At 45.1% G+C, this 16,444-nt stretch overlaps 1 protein-coding gene and 1 non-coding gene across 2 annotated transcripts; one reads left to right on the forward strand and one right to left on the reverse strand.

The window, feature by feature from the left end:
- Positions 1–4,053: 4,053 nt before the first annotated feature.
- On the reverse strand, positions 4,054–12,709 carry DDX5 (DEAD-box helicase 5). Its single transcript, XM_063960807.1, has 13 exons — positions 12,546–12,709; positions 10,488–10,650; positions 10,271–10,367; positions 10,056–10,189; positions 9,916–9,981; positions 9,574–9,715; positions 9,335–9,495; positions 9,086–9,258; positions 8,389–8,499; positions 7,863–7,924; positions 7,727–7,786; positions 6,393–6,611; positions 4,054–4,747 (listed from the first exon to the last, which is right to left on the reverse strand). The coding sequence occupies exons 1-13, from the start codon at positions 12,584–12,586 to the stop codon at positions 4,365–4,367; spliced, it is 1,812 nt and encodes a 603-aa protein (XP_063816877.1). The 5' UTR covers positions 12,587–12,709; the 3' UTR covers positions 4,054–4,364.
- A 357-nt stretch (positions 12,710–13,066) lies between these two features.
- LOC134900007 (small Cajal body-specific RNA 2) lies at positions 13,067–13,416 on the forward strand. Its single transcript, XR_010173530.1, has one exon. It is a non-coding gene; the product is annotated as a small Cajal body-specific RNA 2 (non-coding RNA).
- Positions 13,417–16,444: the final 3,028 nt, after the last annotated feature.

Consider the following 16,444-nt stretch of genomic DNA (forward strand, 5'->3'; position numbering starts at 1 on the left):
GACTGGTACACCCATGGTGTCACTAGAGCGTCCACAGCTATCACCTGAGGGTCCCTTTACCTGGCGCAATATCTTTTTAGCTTTTTGTTGAGGCGGGACGCCATCATGTCCACCTGTGGCCTTTCCCAACGATTTACAATCAGCTGGAAGACTTCTGGATGAAGTCCCCACTCTCCCAGGTGGAGGTCATGCCTGCTGAGGAAGTCTGCTTCCCAGTTGTCCACTCCCGGAATGAACACTGCTGACAGTGCTATCACGTGATTTTCCGCCCATCGGAGAATCCTTGTGGCTTCTGCCATCACCATCCTGCTTCTTTTGCCACCCTGTCGGTTACATGGGCGACCGCCGTGATGTTGTCTAACTGAATCAGCACCGGCTGGTTTTGAAGCAGGGGTCTTGCCTGACTTAGGGCATTGTAAATGGCGCTTAGTTCCAGAATATTTATGTGTAGGGAAGCTTCCTGACTCGACCATTGTTCTTGGAAGTTTCTTCCCTGAGTGACTGCCCCCCAACCTCGGAGGCTTGCATCCGTGGTCACCAGGATCCAGTCCTGTATGCCGAATCTGCGGCCCTCGAGAAGATGAGCACTCTGCAGCCACCACAGCAGAAACACCCTGGCCCTCGGGGACAGGGTGATCAGCCGATGCATCTGAAGATGCGATCCGGACCACTTGTCTAACAGATCCCACTGAAAGATCCGTGCATGGAACCTGCCGAATGGAATTGCCTCGTAAGAAGCTACCATCTTTCCCAGGACTCGCGTGCAGTGATGCACCGACACCTGTTTTGGTTTTAGGAGGTCTCTGACCAGAGATGACAACTCATTGGCCTTCTCCAAACACCTTCTTCTGTTCTGTGTCCAGAATCATACCCAGGAACAGCAGACGCATCGTAGGAACCAGCTGCGACTTCGGGATATTCAGAATCCAGCCGTGCTGTTGTAGCACTTCCTGAGATAGTGCTACTCCGACCAACAACTGCTCCCTGGACCTCGCCTTTATAAGGAGATCGTCCATGTACGGGATAATTATAACTCCCTTCTTTCGAAGGAGTATCATCATTTCGGCCATTACTTTGGTAAATACCCTCGGTGCCGTGGACAGACCAAACGGCAACGTCTGGAATTGGTAATGGCAGTCCTGTACCACAAAACGGAGGTACACCTGGTGAGGTGGGTAAATGGAGACATGTAGGTAAGCATCCTTGATGTCCAGTGATACCATGTAATCCCCCTCTTCCAGGCTTGCAATAACCGCCCTGAGCGATTCCATTTTGAACTTGAACTTCCTTATATAAAAGTGTTCAAGGATTTCTAATTTAGAATGGGTCTTACCGAACCATCTGGTTTCGGTACCACAAACATTGTGGAATAGTAACCCCGTCCCTGTTGAAGGAGGGGAACTTTTATTATCACCTGCTGGAGGTACAGCTTGTGAATTGCCGCCAGTACTACCTCCCTGTCCTGGGGAGTAGCTGGCAAGGCTGATTTGAGGTGAGGGGGAGACGTCTCGAATTCCAGCTTGTATCCCCGAGATACCACTTGTAGAACCCAGAGATCCACCTGTGAGCGAACCCACTGGTCGCTGAAGTTCCGGAGACGGGTCCCCACCGCTGGAGCCCCAGCGTCATGCGGTGGACTCAGTGGAAGCAGGGGAGGATTTTTGTTCTTGGGAACTGGCTGTATGGTGCAGCTTTTTCCCTCTACCCCTGCCTCTGGGCGGAAAGGACGCGCCTTTAACCCGCTTGCCTTTCTGGGGCCGAAAGGACTGTACCTGATAATACAGTGCTTTCTTAGGCTGTGAGGGAACCAGAGGTAAAAATGTCGACTTCCCAGCTGTTGCTGTGGAAACGAGGTCCGAGAGACCATCCCCAAACAATTCCTCACCCTTGTAAGGCAAAACCTCCATGTGCCTTTTAGAATCCACATCACCTGTCCACTGCCGAGTCCATAATACTCTCCTGGCAGAAATGGACATTGCATTAATTCTAGATGCCAGCCAGCAAATATCCCTCTGTGCATCTCTCATATATAAGACGACGTCTTTAATATGCTCTATGGTTAGCAAAATCGTATCCCTGTCGAGGGTATCAATATTTTCTGACAGGGTATCGGACCAAGCTGCTGCAGCACTACACATCCAAGCTGAAGCAATAGCAGGTCTCAGTATAGTACCCGAGTGTGTATATACAGACTTCAGGATAGCCTCCTGCTTTCTATCCGCAGGCTCCTTTAAGGCGGCTGTATCCTGACACGGCAGTGCCACCTTTTTTGACAAGCGTGTGAGCGCCTTATCCACCCTCGGGGATGTCTCCCAACGTAACCTGTCCTCTGGCGGGAAAGGGTACGCCATCAGTAACTTTTTAGAAATCACTAGTTTCTTATCAGGGGAAGCCCACGCTTCTTCACACACTTCATTCAACTCATCTGATGGGGGAAAAACCACTGGTTGCTTTTTCTCCCCAAACATAATACCCTTTTTAGTGGTACCCGGGTTAATGTCAGAAATGTGCAACACATTTTTCGTTGCCGTAATCATGCAACGGATGGCCCTAGTGGAATGTACATTAGTCTCATCCTCGTCGACACTGGAGTCAGACTCTGTCGACATCTGTGTCTGCCATCTGAGGTAGCGGGCGTTTTTGAGCCCCTGATGGCCTTTGAGACCTGGGCAGGCACTGGCTGAGAAGCCGGCTGTCCCACAGCTGTTATGTCATCGAACCTTTTATGCAAGGAGTTGACACTGTCGTGTAAAACCTTCCACATATCCATCCTCTCTGGTGTCGACCCCGCAGGGGGTGACATCACACTTATCGGCACCTGCTCCGCGTCCACATAAGCCTCAAACATGTCGACACAGCCGTACCGACACATCGCACACAGGGAATGCTCCGACTGAGGACAGGACCCCACAAAGTCCTTTGGGGAGACAGAGTATGCCAGCACACACCACAGCGCTATATAATCAGGGATTTACACTAACAAAGTGATTTTTCCCTATAGCTGCTTTACATATACAGTTTGCGCCTAAATTTAGTGCCCCCCCCCCCCTCTCTTTTTTTACCCTTTGAGCCTGGAAACTGCAGGGGAGAGCCTGGGGAGCTGTGAAGAGGAAATGGCACCAGTGTGCTGAGGGAGATAGCCCCGCCCCCTTCTCAGCTGACTTTTTTTCTTATATTTATATTATGGCGGGGGATTTTTGCACATATATAGCTTTAGACTATTATGTGCCATTTGCTAATGTAAGGTACTCCAACTGCAGCCCAGGGCACGCACTCCTCCCCCCTCCCCCAGCACCCATCAGTGACCGGAGTATGTGGTGTGCATAGGGAGCAATGGCACACAGCTGCAGTGCTGTGCGCTACCTTAATGAAGACCTGAGTCTTCAGCCGCCGATTTTCAGGATGTTCTTCTTGCTTCTGGCTCTGCAAGGGGGACGGCGGCGTGGCTCCGGACGATCGACGGGTCCTGTGTTCGATCCCTCTGGAGCTAATGGTGTCCAGTAGCCTTAGAAGCCCAAGCTAGCGGCAAGCAGGTAGGTTCGCTTCTCTCCCCTAAGTCCATCGTTGCAGTGAGTCTGTTGCCAGCAGATCTCACTGAAAATAAAAAACCTAACAAATACTTTCTTTACTAGAAGCTCAGGAGAGCCCCTAGTGTGCAACCAGCTCGGGCCGGGCACAGATTCTAACTGAGGGCTGGAGGAGGGGCAGAGGGAGGAGCCAGTGCACACCAGATAGTACCTAATCTTTCTTTTAGAGTGCCCAGTCTCCTGCGGTGCCCATCTATTCTCCATGGTCCTTACAGAGTACCCAGCATCCACTAGGACGTCAGAGAAAAGGGGCAGACTAGATGGGCCAAGTGGTTCTTATCTGCCGTCAAATTCTATGTTTCTATGAGTCCATACTCCTTTTGAATAAGATAGCACTGGGCAAGGTTTGTTATGCCAATAATTAAAGTTTCATGAAATCCAACAAGAGTGAACAGAAGGGGGAGATTTAGAAAACAATAACTTTCTGGATCAGTTATGACCTTACTCAGTAAACCAGTCAGACATGTTTAGTTAGATGATCTTTATTGAAGGCCATGCATTGCCTTCCTTACAGTACTTCAAATCACTGTACATTAACTGTGAAAACACTGGCTGCATTTTCTAGTACAAAAAAAAAAAAAATGAACTAAAATTTCTTCAGGAATGTAGAGAAACAGTCAACTTAAATAGTGAAAAAGTGCACTACAGTCACTGCTGCGCAGTAGACCTTTCCGCACATCCTGTAGAGACTTCTTAAATAACTAGCCTGTTCTGAAAAACACAATATAAAGAGCAAGGATGGGAACAAAATAAAACAAAGACACTGACTGTGCGTCTTTACTGGGGGTATGTTGTGGGCGGCATTGTGTAACCCATCATGGGGGCAGGGGCAGCCACTGCAGCTGCTGGGTATGTGTACGCTTGTGTGTTCATTCCGTTTTGCATGGGTGCGGTATACTGTTGACTGGCATCAAAGTTGTTCTGATAGGTACCATTCTGTGCACCACCCCGAAATCCACCTTGAACTGCTGGTGCACCATAGCCATTGCTGAAGGAGTTACCATTATTATACGACTGGGCCCCAAAGCCGTTCATGGATTTGTTCCCAAAGTCTCTCTTAGCACCAAAACCTCTGTTGTAGTTTTCCCTGTCCCACCCACCCCGCTTGCCTGAAGAGAAGCGGTCACGACGATCACTCATTCCTCTGCCTCTAAAGCGCCCTGTGTGCAAGTAGACAGAATATAGTTAGATTTAAGCAGCCAAATTTTTCAAATACCATTCATACAAAACAGATAGTTGATCTACTTAAAAATGTTAGAGTCTGTTCATTAGACTGTCGAGTGGAAGTACCATATATCAAAAGTTACTGCAAGTTGCAGCAGTGGATACCAACACAATGAAGCAGTTCAGCAATTTCATATGAACACTCATCTCTGCAACCCTAGTCACCATTTATATAGCAAAAAAATTATCTGAACTTTGATTCCTGCATGCATACAAAAATACTGATGGGCTGCAGAGGAACATGAATGGTTAATGCTTCATAACTCCAGAGTTCTACCTCAATATAGGAATTAGTGGGGTTGTAACTATGAGGTCATCTTACCTGCAAATCAAATTCATAGTCATATAGCAGTTTGACTCAAGATACGAGGTCTATATATGGGATGCAGTTAATATACAAACTCAGTATCCCAGCATTTAGGAAACAGATGCCAGAATCAGCCAGTGAAATTCCGCAGGACAGAATCCTGACAAATGCAGGGTATGCCCACACCAGAGTTGGACTAAAACCTGTGGTGAGGTAAGTGCAGAGAGCCTGCAAGGGGACTACCAGGTATCAGAAAGACAGGATGCAACTGAGAATAAATAAATATATATTCCATGCTCTGCTACATGTTAGAAGGCCAAGAATATTATTTTAGTCAAATCTAATTCATTTGTTCATGAATGGGGCCAGCAAAAAAAAAATTTCACAAGAAGATGTATTAGCAAAAAGTCAGCAATCACTATATGTAGGATAATACTGTAAAGTGTATAGATATGGTAGGGCCCTACTACCTTTCACACAGTACAACTAACCCAATATCGACCAAGTATCTTCCCAGGTCGCTGTGTGGTGTGAAAGGGCCCATAGCAAATTCCCAGGTCGCTTGACCTGGTAATTCAACACAGGAATAAAGCAGTTATTCCCAGGTTGAATACCTGGTCTGGGGCAGTGTGAACAGGTTGCTGGGTCGATGCAACCCAGGACCTGTTCCCTACATACGGAGAAGCAGCACCGAGATGAGCTCATCTCCCAGCACCACCTCTGCTATGGCAACCCAACTTGCCGAGTCCGGGAGCTACTTGTTACGGTCCAATGCCAGGTCCCACCAGTTCCCAATTCCCAGGTGGATCCAGCATTTGCCATGTGAAAGGGGAATTAGTCTAACTGCTTTGAAACATACCAATGAAATGGCAGTAGCTACTACATTATGCAAGGATCATGAAGCAGTTGTTTGCTTGATGTAACATTAAAGTCTACCAATCCACTAAGGCTGTGTACACACTGGAGTAACATTGGAAGTTATGCCCTTGAGCCCAGATCCTGTGTACACACTGGAATGTGTTACAAAGGATGGAATAATTAAGTACGGTCCTTCATAAGCATACACAAGGCTGCCAAGGATATCCCTAGACGTGATGTGCAGCATGGACACTACTAGCGACTGAGCATGTAATCCACTGTATACAATAAACAACCTGTTACAAAACTGCAAATTGACCCGACATTGCTCCAGTGTACCCAGCTTTAGTGATGTAAATAGCACATCCAATAAGGAGAGTAAATTATCCATTAAGTTGAGATATGCAGACACTTACCTCTGTCACCTCCCAATTGTAGCAGTTTGGGATTGATCGTCTGGTTAGCTTCTCTGAGTACAGAGATCAAATCATTGACCTGCTTTGCATTATTGGGAGTAAAGAATGTGTAGGCTGTGCCAGTTTTGCTACTGCGGGCTGTTCTTCCAATGCGATGGATATAGTCCTCAGAGGAGTTTGGATAGTCATAATTGATGACAAATTTCACATCTTCCACATCTGTAAAGTGTTGCAGTGTGGCAAACAGGAGAGCAAATAGATTTGCACACAACAACAGCCAGACCGAAAAGACAAGTTAGATAAGGGGACATTTCAATGAGGAATCAGGGCTGAAAAGAAGTAGTGTTAAGATACCTTAAGTAGGAGAAAATAAAAAACCCTAGTATGCACCAAACACACACCTTACCAGGAGTATGCAATGCCCAGTTTCCCTATCAATTTCAAGTGACATCTGTTAGCTTCTCCGCAGTATGGCCACTAAAGCTGGCAGCAACCTCCTCATGTGTTCGACTCAAGGACCTTCGAGAGCACTGCACCTGGTCCTCACACATTCATTAGAAGCTCAATACTTGAGTCACCCACTGCATTGTCTTGCCAAGACCTTATAACCATGTCTCCCCAACTCTAGATGGGGGAACACCGATACCAGCAGGTTATTTGGTACACCTGTCTCGTCTAGGCAAGAGCTTCCAAGAAGCATGGTTCACTTGAGAATTTGTCCCCCTCAGGCAGGTCTCGACATGACTACTACGGTACAGGTGAGGGAGGATCGTGAAACTTCGCAGAGGCGAGGAGTGCTGCTCCACCTACCCATTCTATACACTCATTCATGTGCCAGTACTCACCAATTTGTCTACAAAAGGCTTAGAACCAGAGATCAAAACAAAAAGACAACCTGCTCTCCCAGGAAAGGTACCATAAATTGGCCGGATCCTCACTGAAACTCGCCTCATTGCAGAGCGTGTGTGTTACGGGTAACAGCACTGCATTATGACAAGCATGCAAAGCATGGAACCAGTAGGGGTAGGGAATGCAGATGTCAAGGGGATTGCAGTGTTTTGTGGGGTTAAATAAAGTCTGCCTTTTGAAGATACTGGCACACGATGCTCAGCTTTCCACCTCTCTACTCGACTGGGAGCAGCCAGCCGATTTCCACTAGTCCTCCGTCCCCCTCGAGTCCTCCGAATGTCATGCCTAGGCCATGCCACAAAGACCGCACCTTTGTGAAAAACAAAACTCAAGAATTGCAGAGGTTAAAGAAAGCAGTCAACTTTCTTTAAAAACAAAAGAAATTCAAAAAATTAAGTGCTCAGCATAGATGTTTAGTTACTGACCTAGGCCTCGGGAAGCGACATCTGTGGCGATAAGGATTGGCGATTTGCCATGTTTGAATTCTACAAGATGATAAGACAGATTAGTAAATAGGTAAGACGCTAAATTGTGTTTTAAGCCACTAGAAGCAATACATACCATTTAAAACCCAGTCACGTTCTTGTTGACTTTTGTCACCATGAATACCCATTGCTGGCCACCTGCAGCAGGACATTCAAGTTAGGAGGACAGGAGTAACAGCATACATTATACAGAGCTACTACAACTAGTAAAAATGTTCTCCTTTATTTATGTGGTGCCACAAGGGATCTGCAGCACCCAGAGTACATAAATAAGCAAACTAGGAAAAACTGACTTGGTTTGAGACTGTCCTTTATTAGATTAAAGTTTGAGCAAATCTAACTCCTCAGAAGTAGAAGGTATTAGACCAGATTTATTCAGACTTGTTCCTATTTCAGTAGTATTTGAAATTTAAAAATTACACTTTATTCAGCATTCTTTGCTTACTAACATTTCACATTAGATCAATAGTTAACTGCTGTAAACAAGTTTCAGGCACAGAAAGCACATGCGTCAATTGGTGCCAAGCTGCTTTACATTATGGTTACTGGTGGCAGCCTCAATTAGTTCTACACAAATTCAGACCACTATATAATCCACTTACCCATCTCGTCGTAACTTGCGAGTGAGTTCATCACAACGCCTCTTTGTCTCCACAAATACTATAGTCTTATTTTCCTTCTCACTCATTATTTCTTCCATCAGACGGACAAGCCTAAAGTTAAAAAAATATAAAGGGATGTCAAGTTGGATTTCAGCCAGGTAACTTAAGCTCTGTACTACAGTGATAGACAGTATGAGCAAACTAGATATATACAGGAGTACACTAGACAAAGGCTTTAAATTCCAACCAGGAATAATAAAGACGCAATACTTAAAATTGCCACTTTACAAGAATGTTAGTACAGGTTGAGTATCCCATATCCAAATATTCGGAAATAGAGTTTTGAGTGAGAGTGAAACCTTTGTTTTCTGATGGCTCAAAGCACAAACTTTAATCGTTTTTACAAATATTGTATTAAATGACCTTCAGTTTGTAAGCATAAGGTGTATATTAAACAAATGCACTCGTGTTTAGACTTTATCTCATTGTATGCAATTATTTCAAAATACAGAATCAGATATCCAAAAAACTCCTAGTCCCAAGCATTTTGGATAAGGGATACTCAACCTGTAATGCTATTTATATTTCATAGCCATATTACTGTTGTGCCACATTTAAAACCGATTGAGCAGTTTAGCAATTGAATTAACTACAGAAGCTGCAGCCTTTATCATTTTAGTTGTAGTGTAATACGTACTTTTCATCCTTCTCTCCATCATTACAGACATCAACGATCTGCAGGATGTTGTGGTTAGCGCTCAGTTCCAGTGCACCAATGTTAATGTGAACGTAATCTTTTAAAAAGTCTTCTGCGAGCTGCCGTACTTCTTTGGGCCAGGTTGCACTCCACATTAGGGTCTGTCTGTCAGGCTGAAGATAGAACAATGGGTTAGGCTTTCAGAACATCAGATAAATAGCCTGCAAGATCACATGATCAGATACTCACTCTAATCTGGTCCACGATCTTTCTTATTTGAGGCTCAAAACCCATGTCGAGCATCCTATCAGCTTCATCAAGTACCAAGTATGTGCATCTGTTGAGATTGGTTTTTCCAGCTTCCAAGAAGTCTATTAACCGGCCAGGCGTTGCAATGCAGATTTCAACACCTATCGAAAATAATATTTTGAGTAAACCCAATAGGCAATGAAGACTGCAAGAGCACCCATCATCTAACATAACCTCACCTCTTTCTAGATCCCGGATTTGTGGCCCTTTGGGGGCTCCCCCATAAATACAGGTAGACCTCAAACGGCAAGCTCTGCCATACTCTGCTGCTACTTGTTGTACTTGCTGAGCCAGTTCTCGAGTAGGTGCCAGCACCAAGAGCTGTAGAAAGGAATTTTCAGGAATATTTGAGAATGAATGACTAACTTGGGCCCTAATTCAAATTCTGTTAACTTCGTAGGTGTTGGTGCAGACCAAAGCACAGACAGGGCAGTTACAAACTGACCCTGTTCATCTACTAAACCAGGGCAAGTTTAAACTCTTACATTTACACAATGCATCACATCAGAACTGATACTTACAATTGGCCCATCTCCCCTCTGTAGGAATGGTTGGTGGTTGATGTGGACGATACCTGGGAGCAGGTACTGTTGAAAGAAAGAAGTCTCATCACTCTGCCCATCAACAACATCGAATTGAACCAACTGTTACAATTACTTACAGAAAGTGTTTTTCCAGATCCAGTCATTGCAACGCCAACCATATCCAGCCCACTAAGTGCTACCGGCCATCCTTGACTTTGGATAGGAGTCGGGTCAGTGAAGTTCTGTCGTTTCACCACCTCCATTATGTTAGCTATTTAAGAACAAATTTGTTAAAACGATTCACAAAAACTAAACGTTAAACACTTAGTACAGTACAGGTAACCATGGTTACCTGGGAAGTTTGCATCATGGAATTGTGGAATAGGCTTGGGGCAGTTATGGCCACGGACTGTGATCTCCTTACTCCTCCTGTACTGCTCACATTCTTGCTGCAGGCAAATAAATAATATGCACTTAGAAACATGCCGTAGGAAGGAGTTAATAAAAATTAGATCCATTTTGAGTACTATATTTATAAAGCAATACAGAATATTGCTACTGTAACTTACCAGTGACAGTCTTGCCACATCAGGGCTTTCCTGATAGAAGTTCTTCTCAAATTTTGGCAGTGTCTCCAAGTTCCATTTCTTCTTTATCAGTCTCTCTCCAGGGTTGCCAAATTTCCCACCTGGACCACCTCTGTTCCCCCCAAAACGTGGAGCACCACCATATCTGTAACAAAGCAAAGCTAGTTAAGTAAGCACAGGGCAGATCAAAGCACATAGCAGCTAACAATGCATTATTTCTCATACAACAGGTACTGCCTCTAAACAGACTCATCCACATATGCTGCTGCCCATGGTTTCACAAACAGTCTGAGCACAGCCAGCGATACAAGGCAGGATGCAAAAAGATGATGTAATGGGCAATGACGCAGAAGGAAGAAGTGAGAAATCAGATACCGGCAACTCACATCTAGCTACGCCTTTCCCAGAAACAATTATAGTCCCAGTACAATGAGTACTACTAAGAAGAACACTGTACTGCCGGCACATCACACAATGATTTACCTGTAGTCATAACAGCAGATGGCAAGCACACGCAGACACAGCCCTTCACTAATTGTGTAACTGTAAAGTCAGTCATTTGGAGGAGAGTTCACCAGTAAAACCGAGTACAGGCTCCTGGAAAGGGGCCAACACCATCACGAGAGGGAAGCGCATCAGGAACAGCTTACTGCTACACTGCTGAATGACTAATTCTAAAATTCCCAAGCAGTGACTGAACACCTAAGTGTCACACTGGCAGTAGGCAGTTTGGAGGAGAGAAGGGAAAGGGGAGACATGATAGAAACTTTCAAATATATCAAGGGTCTTAAAGTTCAGGAGGGAAACATTCTTCAAAGGAAGAGAAGTATTAGAACTTGAGGACATACACTGAAACTGGAGGGGGGAAAGGGGGAGGTTCAGGGGAAATTTAAGGAAAGATTACTTCACAGAAAGGGTAGTGGATAAGTGGAATAGTCTCCCATCAGAGGTAGTAGAGGCTAAATTGCTCTACAGTCTTAAACATGCTTGGGACAGGCATATGAATATCCTTACAAAGAATTAAGGTTCAAAAAAAGGGTAGAGATTACCTAAAGGATAAAAAAAAAAAAAAAAAAAAGGGCAGACAAGATGGGCCAAGTGATTCTTATCTGCCATCAAATTCTATGTTTCTATAAAGGAAACCGAGAGGGACATTATAAAATAAAAAAATTTATTTAAAAAAAAAAAAAAAAAAATTGATAATTTACAAAAATCTGAAATAAAAAAAATGAATAAATAAAACGCAAATAAACTCCAGTAATTCATCTCTGTACTGTACAACACAAGGTAAGATACAGGTAACTGAGTATATAAGAAGCAGTTACACCCTGCGGTCAGCACAGGACATGACAGGGATCCTCATACGCCACAGGTCTTATTGCGAGCGCGCTGGCTTTGGGATAAGGGAAACCATACATCCCTATATGCCGCCGGCATCTCATACCGGGAGACCGGCAGAGCACCGCCTCAGCGCCAGGGACCGGGACAATATGGGGTTTGGGGCAGCAACGGGGAATCACAGCCCGTCCCCACACACCGCACATTCCCGATGGGAAGGGGGTAGACACCGATCACAGCAGCACACGGAGCAGGGGATGAAGATCATACAATAGCCGGCACATACAGTTACACAGATCTGCCTGCTAACAGAGCTAGCACTCCCAAACACTCGACAGGATGCCGGCAGCATCACCGTCCCCTCCCCCACCGCTCCGCCATTTTGTGAGAAGACAAAGAGCCGGCATTTTGTGCCGCAGCCGCATGGCGGGACCTCCATTTTACGCATACAGCCCTCATCGCGGGGCTCCCACAGCAACCCACAGTGCCGAACACCCCGACACACGCACCGCAGACCACCCCCGCACCCCCATATCACGTACACCGCACAGCCCAGAAATCACCCGGCGACCCCGCCATAAGGAGCACTATAGTCGCGGCGCCGCCGCAACGATGCCCCCTAGGGCTCGTACACCGTATATTGCCGCCGGTATCAGCACGGGTACAGCCGTTACCGGCACACAACAGTCGCAGGAAACTCACCCTCTATCGCGGCCACGGTCTCTATCGTTGTATCCAGGCATGATAAATTGTTTTACGGAGAAATCCAGGAGCACAGCTGTCGGTTACGGGAAAGTTACGGAGGATGAGAGGGGAGATGTGTGCAGCTCGGCTGCCGGTTATATAGAGAGACAGATGCCGGCAACACGTCTGCAGATGAGGGCGTTGCACGCTGACGTCACATGTATCACTCCGCCAGCTCGGGGCGGGGTCCAGCAGAGAACAACGCCATCTTCCGTAAGGGCAGGGCGCGCCTAGTGATCTCAGAAGCCGATATCTACGTCGGGCCTGGTGTATTAAATCCCGCAATATGTCAGTAGTGTTTTATGTAGGAATATGAGTCTGTGCAAGAGAATCTAAGTGTGGTTAAACACTAAAACTAACCGTAGTCAACGCGAGTTAGGCGATACCGTGCCCGGAGTAAAAATGGCGGGCGGAGCTGGAGCCGCAGTCACGTGGGCGGTACAATGGAGGCCGGCAGTATATGAGAGGGAGGCGCAGAAGCTTGAGGGTGAGAGAGATGCAGCGAGTGAGTGTGGTGGAGTTTAGGCTCTACGTGCGTGTGACTTAAATTATATATATATATATATATATATATAATTTTTTTAGAATTTGAGTGTGTGCGTGCATGCAGCTGCTCTCCTCATTTACACATTGATCTTATTTGATCTCCCCGTGTGTTGCCGCCTGCACCGGGGGTGATATGATAGTACCTCTCTGGCTATGCTCCTCTCTGTGGGGGCTGTGTGCCCAGAATCTGGCGCTACAGGCTGCTTTCTCTGGATATGATGATTTGATCAGATATACTAAACTGGTTTACCGGTTTATGAGTATAGAGGCGATTCTGATCCAAGAGCAGCAGCCACTGTGCCATGTGGGTGATACAAGGGCTTCTTATGGATCAGCTATTTTCTTCTAGTTTTATTTAGATTTTGCAGTGCACGGAATACTATAGCATTTTCCTGTATGGCCTGCTGCTCACGTTTCCCATGTGCAGATATATATATATTTTATTATTTGAATCGAAGAGGTAAAAGTGCCGGGAAACGGGAGACAGCACTTGTGTGCCCGGCCCGGGGATCATCAACTGAGGTAGTGTAGCTCACCGTAACCAGGCCCTCTGCCCTAAATCATTTCACATTATGAGTCACGCTCAACTGGCTGCACATTGGCACAATACTAATAAATAAAGCAAGTGTCTGTTATTCTGGTATGTGAGTGACTGTTTAGTTTTCTTAAATTACCTATTCTCAACTGTACTATATTAGTGTATGTACGACTGTTTTGTACTTTACATAATTGTTAAAAATCAATAACATTTTACACAACCCCCCCCCCCCCCCCAAACTTATTCTCAACTAAGGTGTTAGAAATCTTTTTCCTGGTTACAATGTTGTGCTGTATTAAGTGTACTGTATTAATGTGTGTATGTAGGAAATAGGTGTCTGCATCTTCATGTATCTATAAGCACAAATGTGGGCAATGTTTGCATTGAGTCAGCCATATGTGTTAATATGAATACTCTTGAACAAGAAGTTATAGGGTGGGTGTATGGTACAAGTTTGTGACTTTCTGCATGGTTTAGTTTTCCCTATAAAAACTAGCACCTCTTATCCAATAGCAAAATCCTCAGACGCATTTAGAAAATCATCCTATTACATTCCTGCCCCCTAGTCTGAGATAGTAGAAAACATGCAAAAGGGTACTGCTGGTTATGAAAACAATGGAGCATTTTATTGCAGCTTTTCTCCTTTATTATACTCTATGCAGATGCTGGCTTCTTTCACATTCTTTACCAGTTGTACCCCATAGACCATCTGTTGTGGCCATGAGAGAAAATAGTCCAAGGATACAAGTCTGTGCAGTCTATTCATCAAAGCATGAAGAGAGATAAAGTGAAGAGAAAGTACCAACCAATCGGCTCCTAACTAATTTTTCAAACATAGAGGGTCTATTTACTAAAACCCCTTTCACACTGCACAAATAACCCGGTATCAACCCGGCATATTGCCGGGTCGACACAGGTTGGTGTGCGGTGTGAAAGCGCCATGGTAGAAATCACGGGTCACCTGACCTGGTAAATCAACCTGGGAATAAAGCAGTGTTATTCCTGAGTTGAATACCGGGTCAGTGGCAGTGTGAACGGGCTCCGGAGGGAGAGGCGGCGTGGAGATGAGCTCATCTCCCAGCTCCGGCCCCCGCCGCTATGGCAACCGACCCGGGTCTGGAAGCCTCCTGTCAGGATCCAATGCCGGATCCCACTCGGGAGAGACCAGTTTCCAATTCCCGGGTGGGATCCGGCATTGGCAGTGTGAAAGGGGTATAAGCATTGGATGGAGATCAAGTACCAACCAATCAGCTCCTAACTGCCATGTTACAGGCTATGTCTGAAAAAAGACAACAGCTGAGTGGCTGGTACTTTATCTCAGTCCAAGGCTTAGTAAATACACCCCACAGCCTCGTAACATTTGAGCTCAAAGCTGACTGGATATAGTTGCTCCACTTTATCTCTCTACATGTTAAAATAAAATAATGCCCCTCAGAGGTAGTTTGGGTTTTTGTTGGGAACATCAGCCCCATGTATTTGGGAAATTTTCTGTACCAACTTGTGTAGAACAAATGCTGTCACAATACTTTTTTGGCTATATGCACTAAACAAATTCTTGTCAGTTTTGACCGCATATTTTAAGACAGCAGTAATATAAAATCTAAACATGCTCAGTTTTGCGTTTAATACTAGAGTTATTTTAAAATTCAGATTCAAAACCGCAGAGAAGTAGTTACTAAGTATATCTAGCCCTTGTCTACACTAGAAAACAGTCCAGGGAAGAAACACCACTGAGTATTGCTGTCCTGTTTTCAGATTTTGCACCAGTGGAATGACATGCTGATTTTTATTATTTACCACATCATTGTATTAAAGAACGCCCCATTCATTGTTGCGAACAAAAAATGGATTTAGATTACATCAATTGTGAGCTCTTCAGGCAAAAGTATTTTTACAGTTCAGTCTGATGAGTATAAATTGTTATAATGATGCTCACTATGATGCTGCTCTAAATAGCCCACATTTTAAAAGAGAAATACAAATATAACATGCTGTTTTCTTTTTCCAAGGGACCAGGCTAAAGAAAGTTAAAATGAGAAAGTATTAACATGAGGTAAAGGTCCAAAACTTCAAGTTAAAACTGTGGTCCGCTTTTAGCCAAGAAAAAGAAAACGTGAACCACTAAAAACTGTAGGGTATTTGCCCCTTATGATATAATCATATGTCGCATGTTCTGATTCCTTGATTCAAATTGGCTTACGTTTTTGGGTTTCTTAGAAAGCAAGCTTAAAATAAGATTTTACTTACCGATAAATCTATTTCTCGGAGTCCGTAGTGGATGCTGGGGTTCCTGAAAGGACCATGGGGAATAGCGGCTCCGCAGGAGACAGGGCACAAAAAGTAAAGCTTTTTCCGATCAGGTGGTGTGCACTGGCTCCTCCCCCTATGACCCTCCTCCAGACTCCAGTTAGGTACTGTGCCCGGACGAGCGTACACAATAAGGGAGGATTTTGAATCCCGGGTAAGACTCATACCAGCCACACCAATCACACCGTACAACTTGTGATCTAAACCCAGTTAACAGTATGATAACAGCGGAGCCTCTGAAAGATGGCTTCCTACAACAATAACCCGAATAAGTTAACAATAACTATGTACAATTTATGCAGATAATCCGCACTTGGGATGGGCGCCCAGCATCCACTACGGACTCCGAGAAATAGATTTATCGGTAAGTAAAATCTTATTTTCTCTATCGTCCTAGTGGATGCTGGGGTTCCTGAAAGGACCATGGGGATTATACCAAAGCTCCCAAACGGGCGGGAGAGTGCGG

The sequence above is a fragment of the Pseudophryne corroboree genome, chromosome 3, assembly GCF_028390025.1.
Source record: "Pseudophryne corroboree isolate aPseCor3 chromosome 3, aPseCor3.hap2, whole genome shotgun sequence".
Taxonomy (NCBI): Eukaryota; Metazoa; Chordata; class Amphibia; order Anura; family Myobatrachidae; genus Pseudophryne; species Pseudophryne corroboree.

Bases quoted from the DNA above. Each gene is read 5' to 3' on its own strand.
- DDX5 (XM_063960807.1), bottom strand. From the start codon at position 12,586: ATGCCTGGATACAACGATAGAGACCGTGGCCGCGATAGAGG. The intron at 9,716-9,915 runs GTAAGTATCAGT...TCCTTTCTACAG, and splicing joins AGAGGGGAGATGGGCCAATT to CTCTTGGTGCTGGCACCTAC. The intron at 9,496-9,573 runs GTGAGGTTATGT...TATTTTCGATAG, and splicing joins AATCCGGGATCTAGAAAGAG to GTGTTGAAATCTGCATTGCA.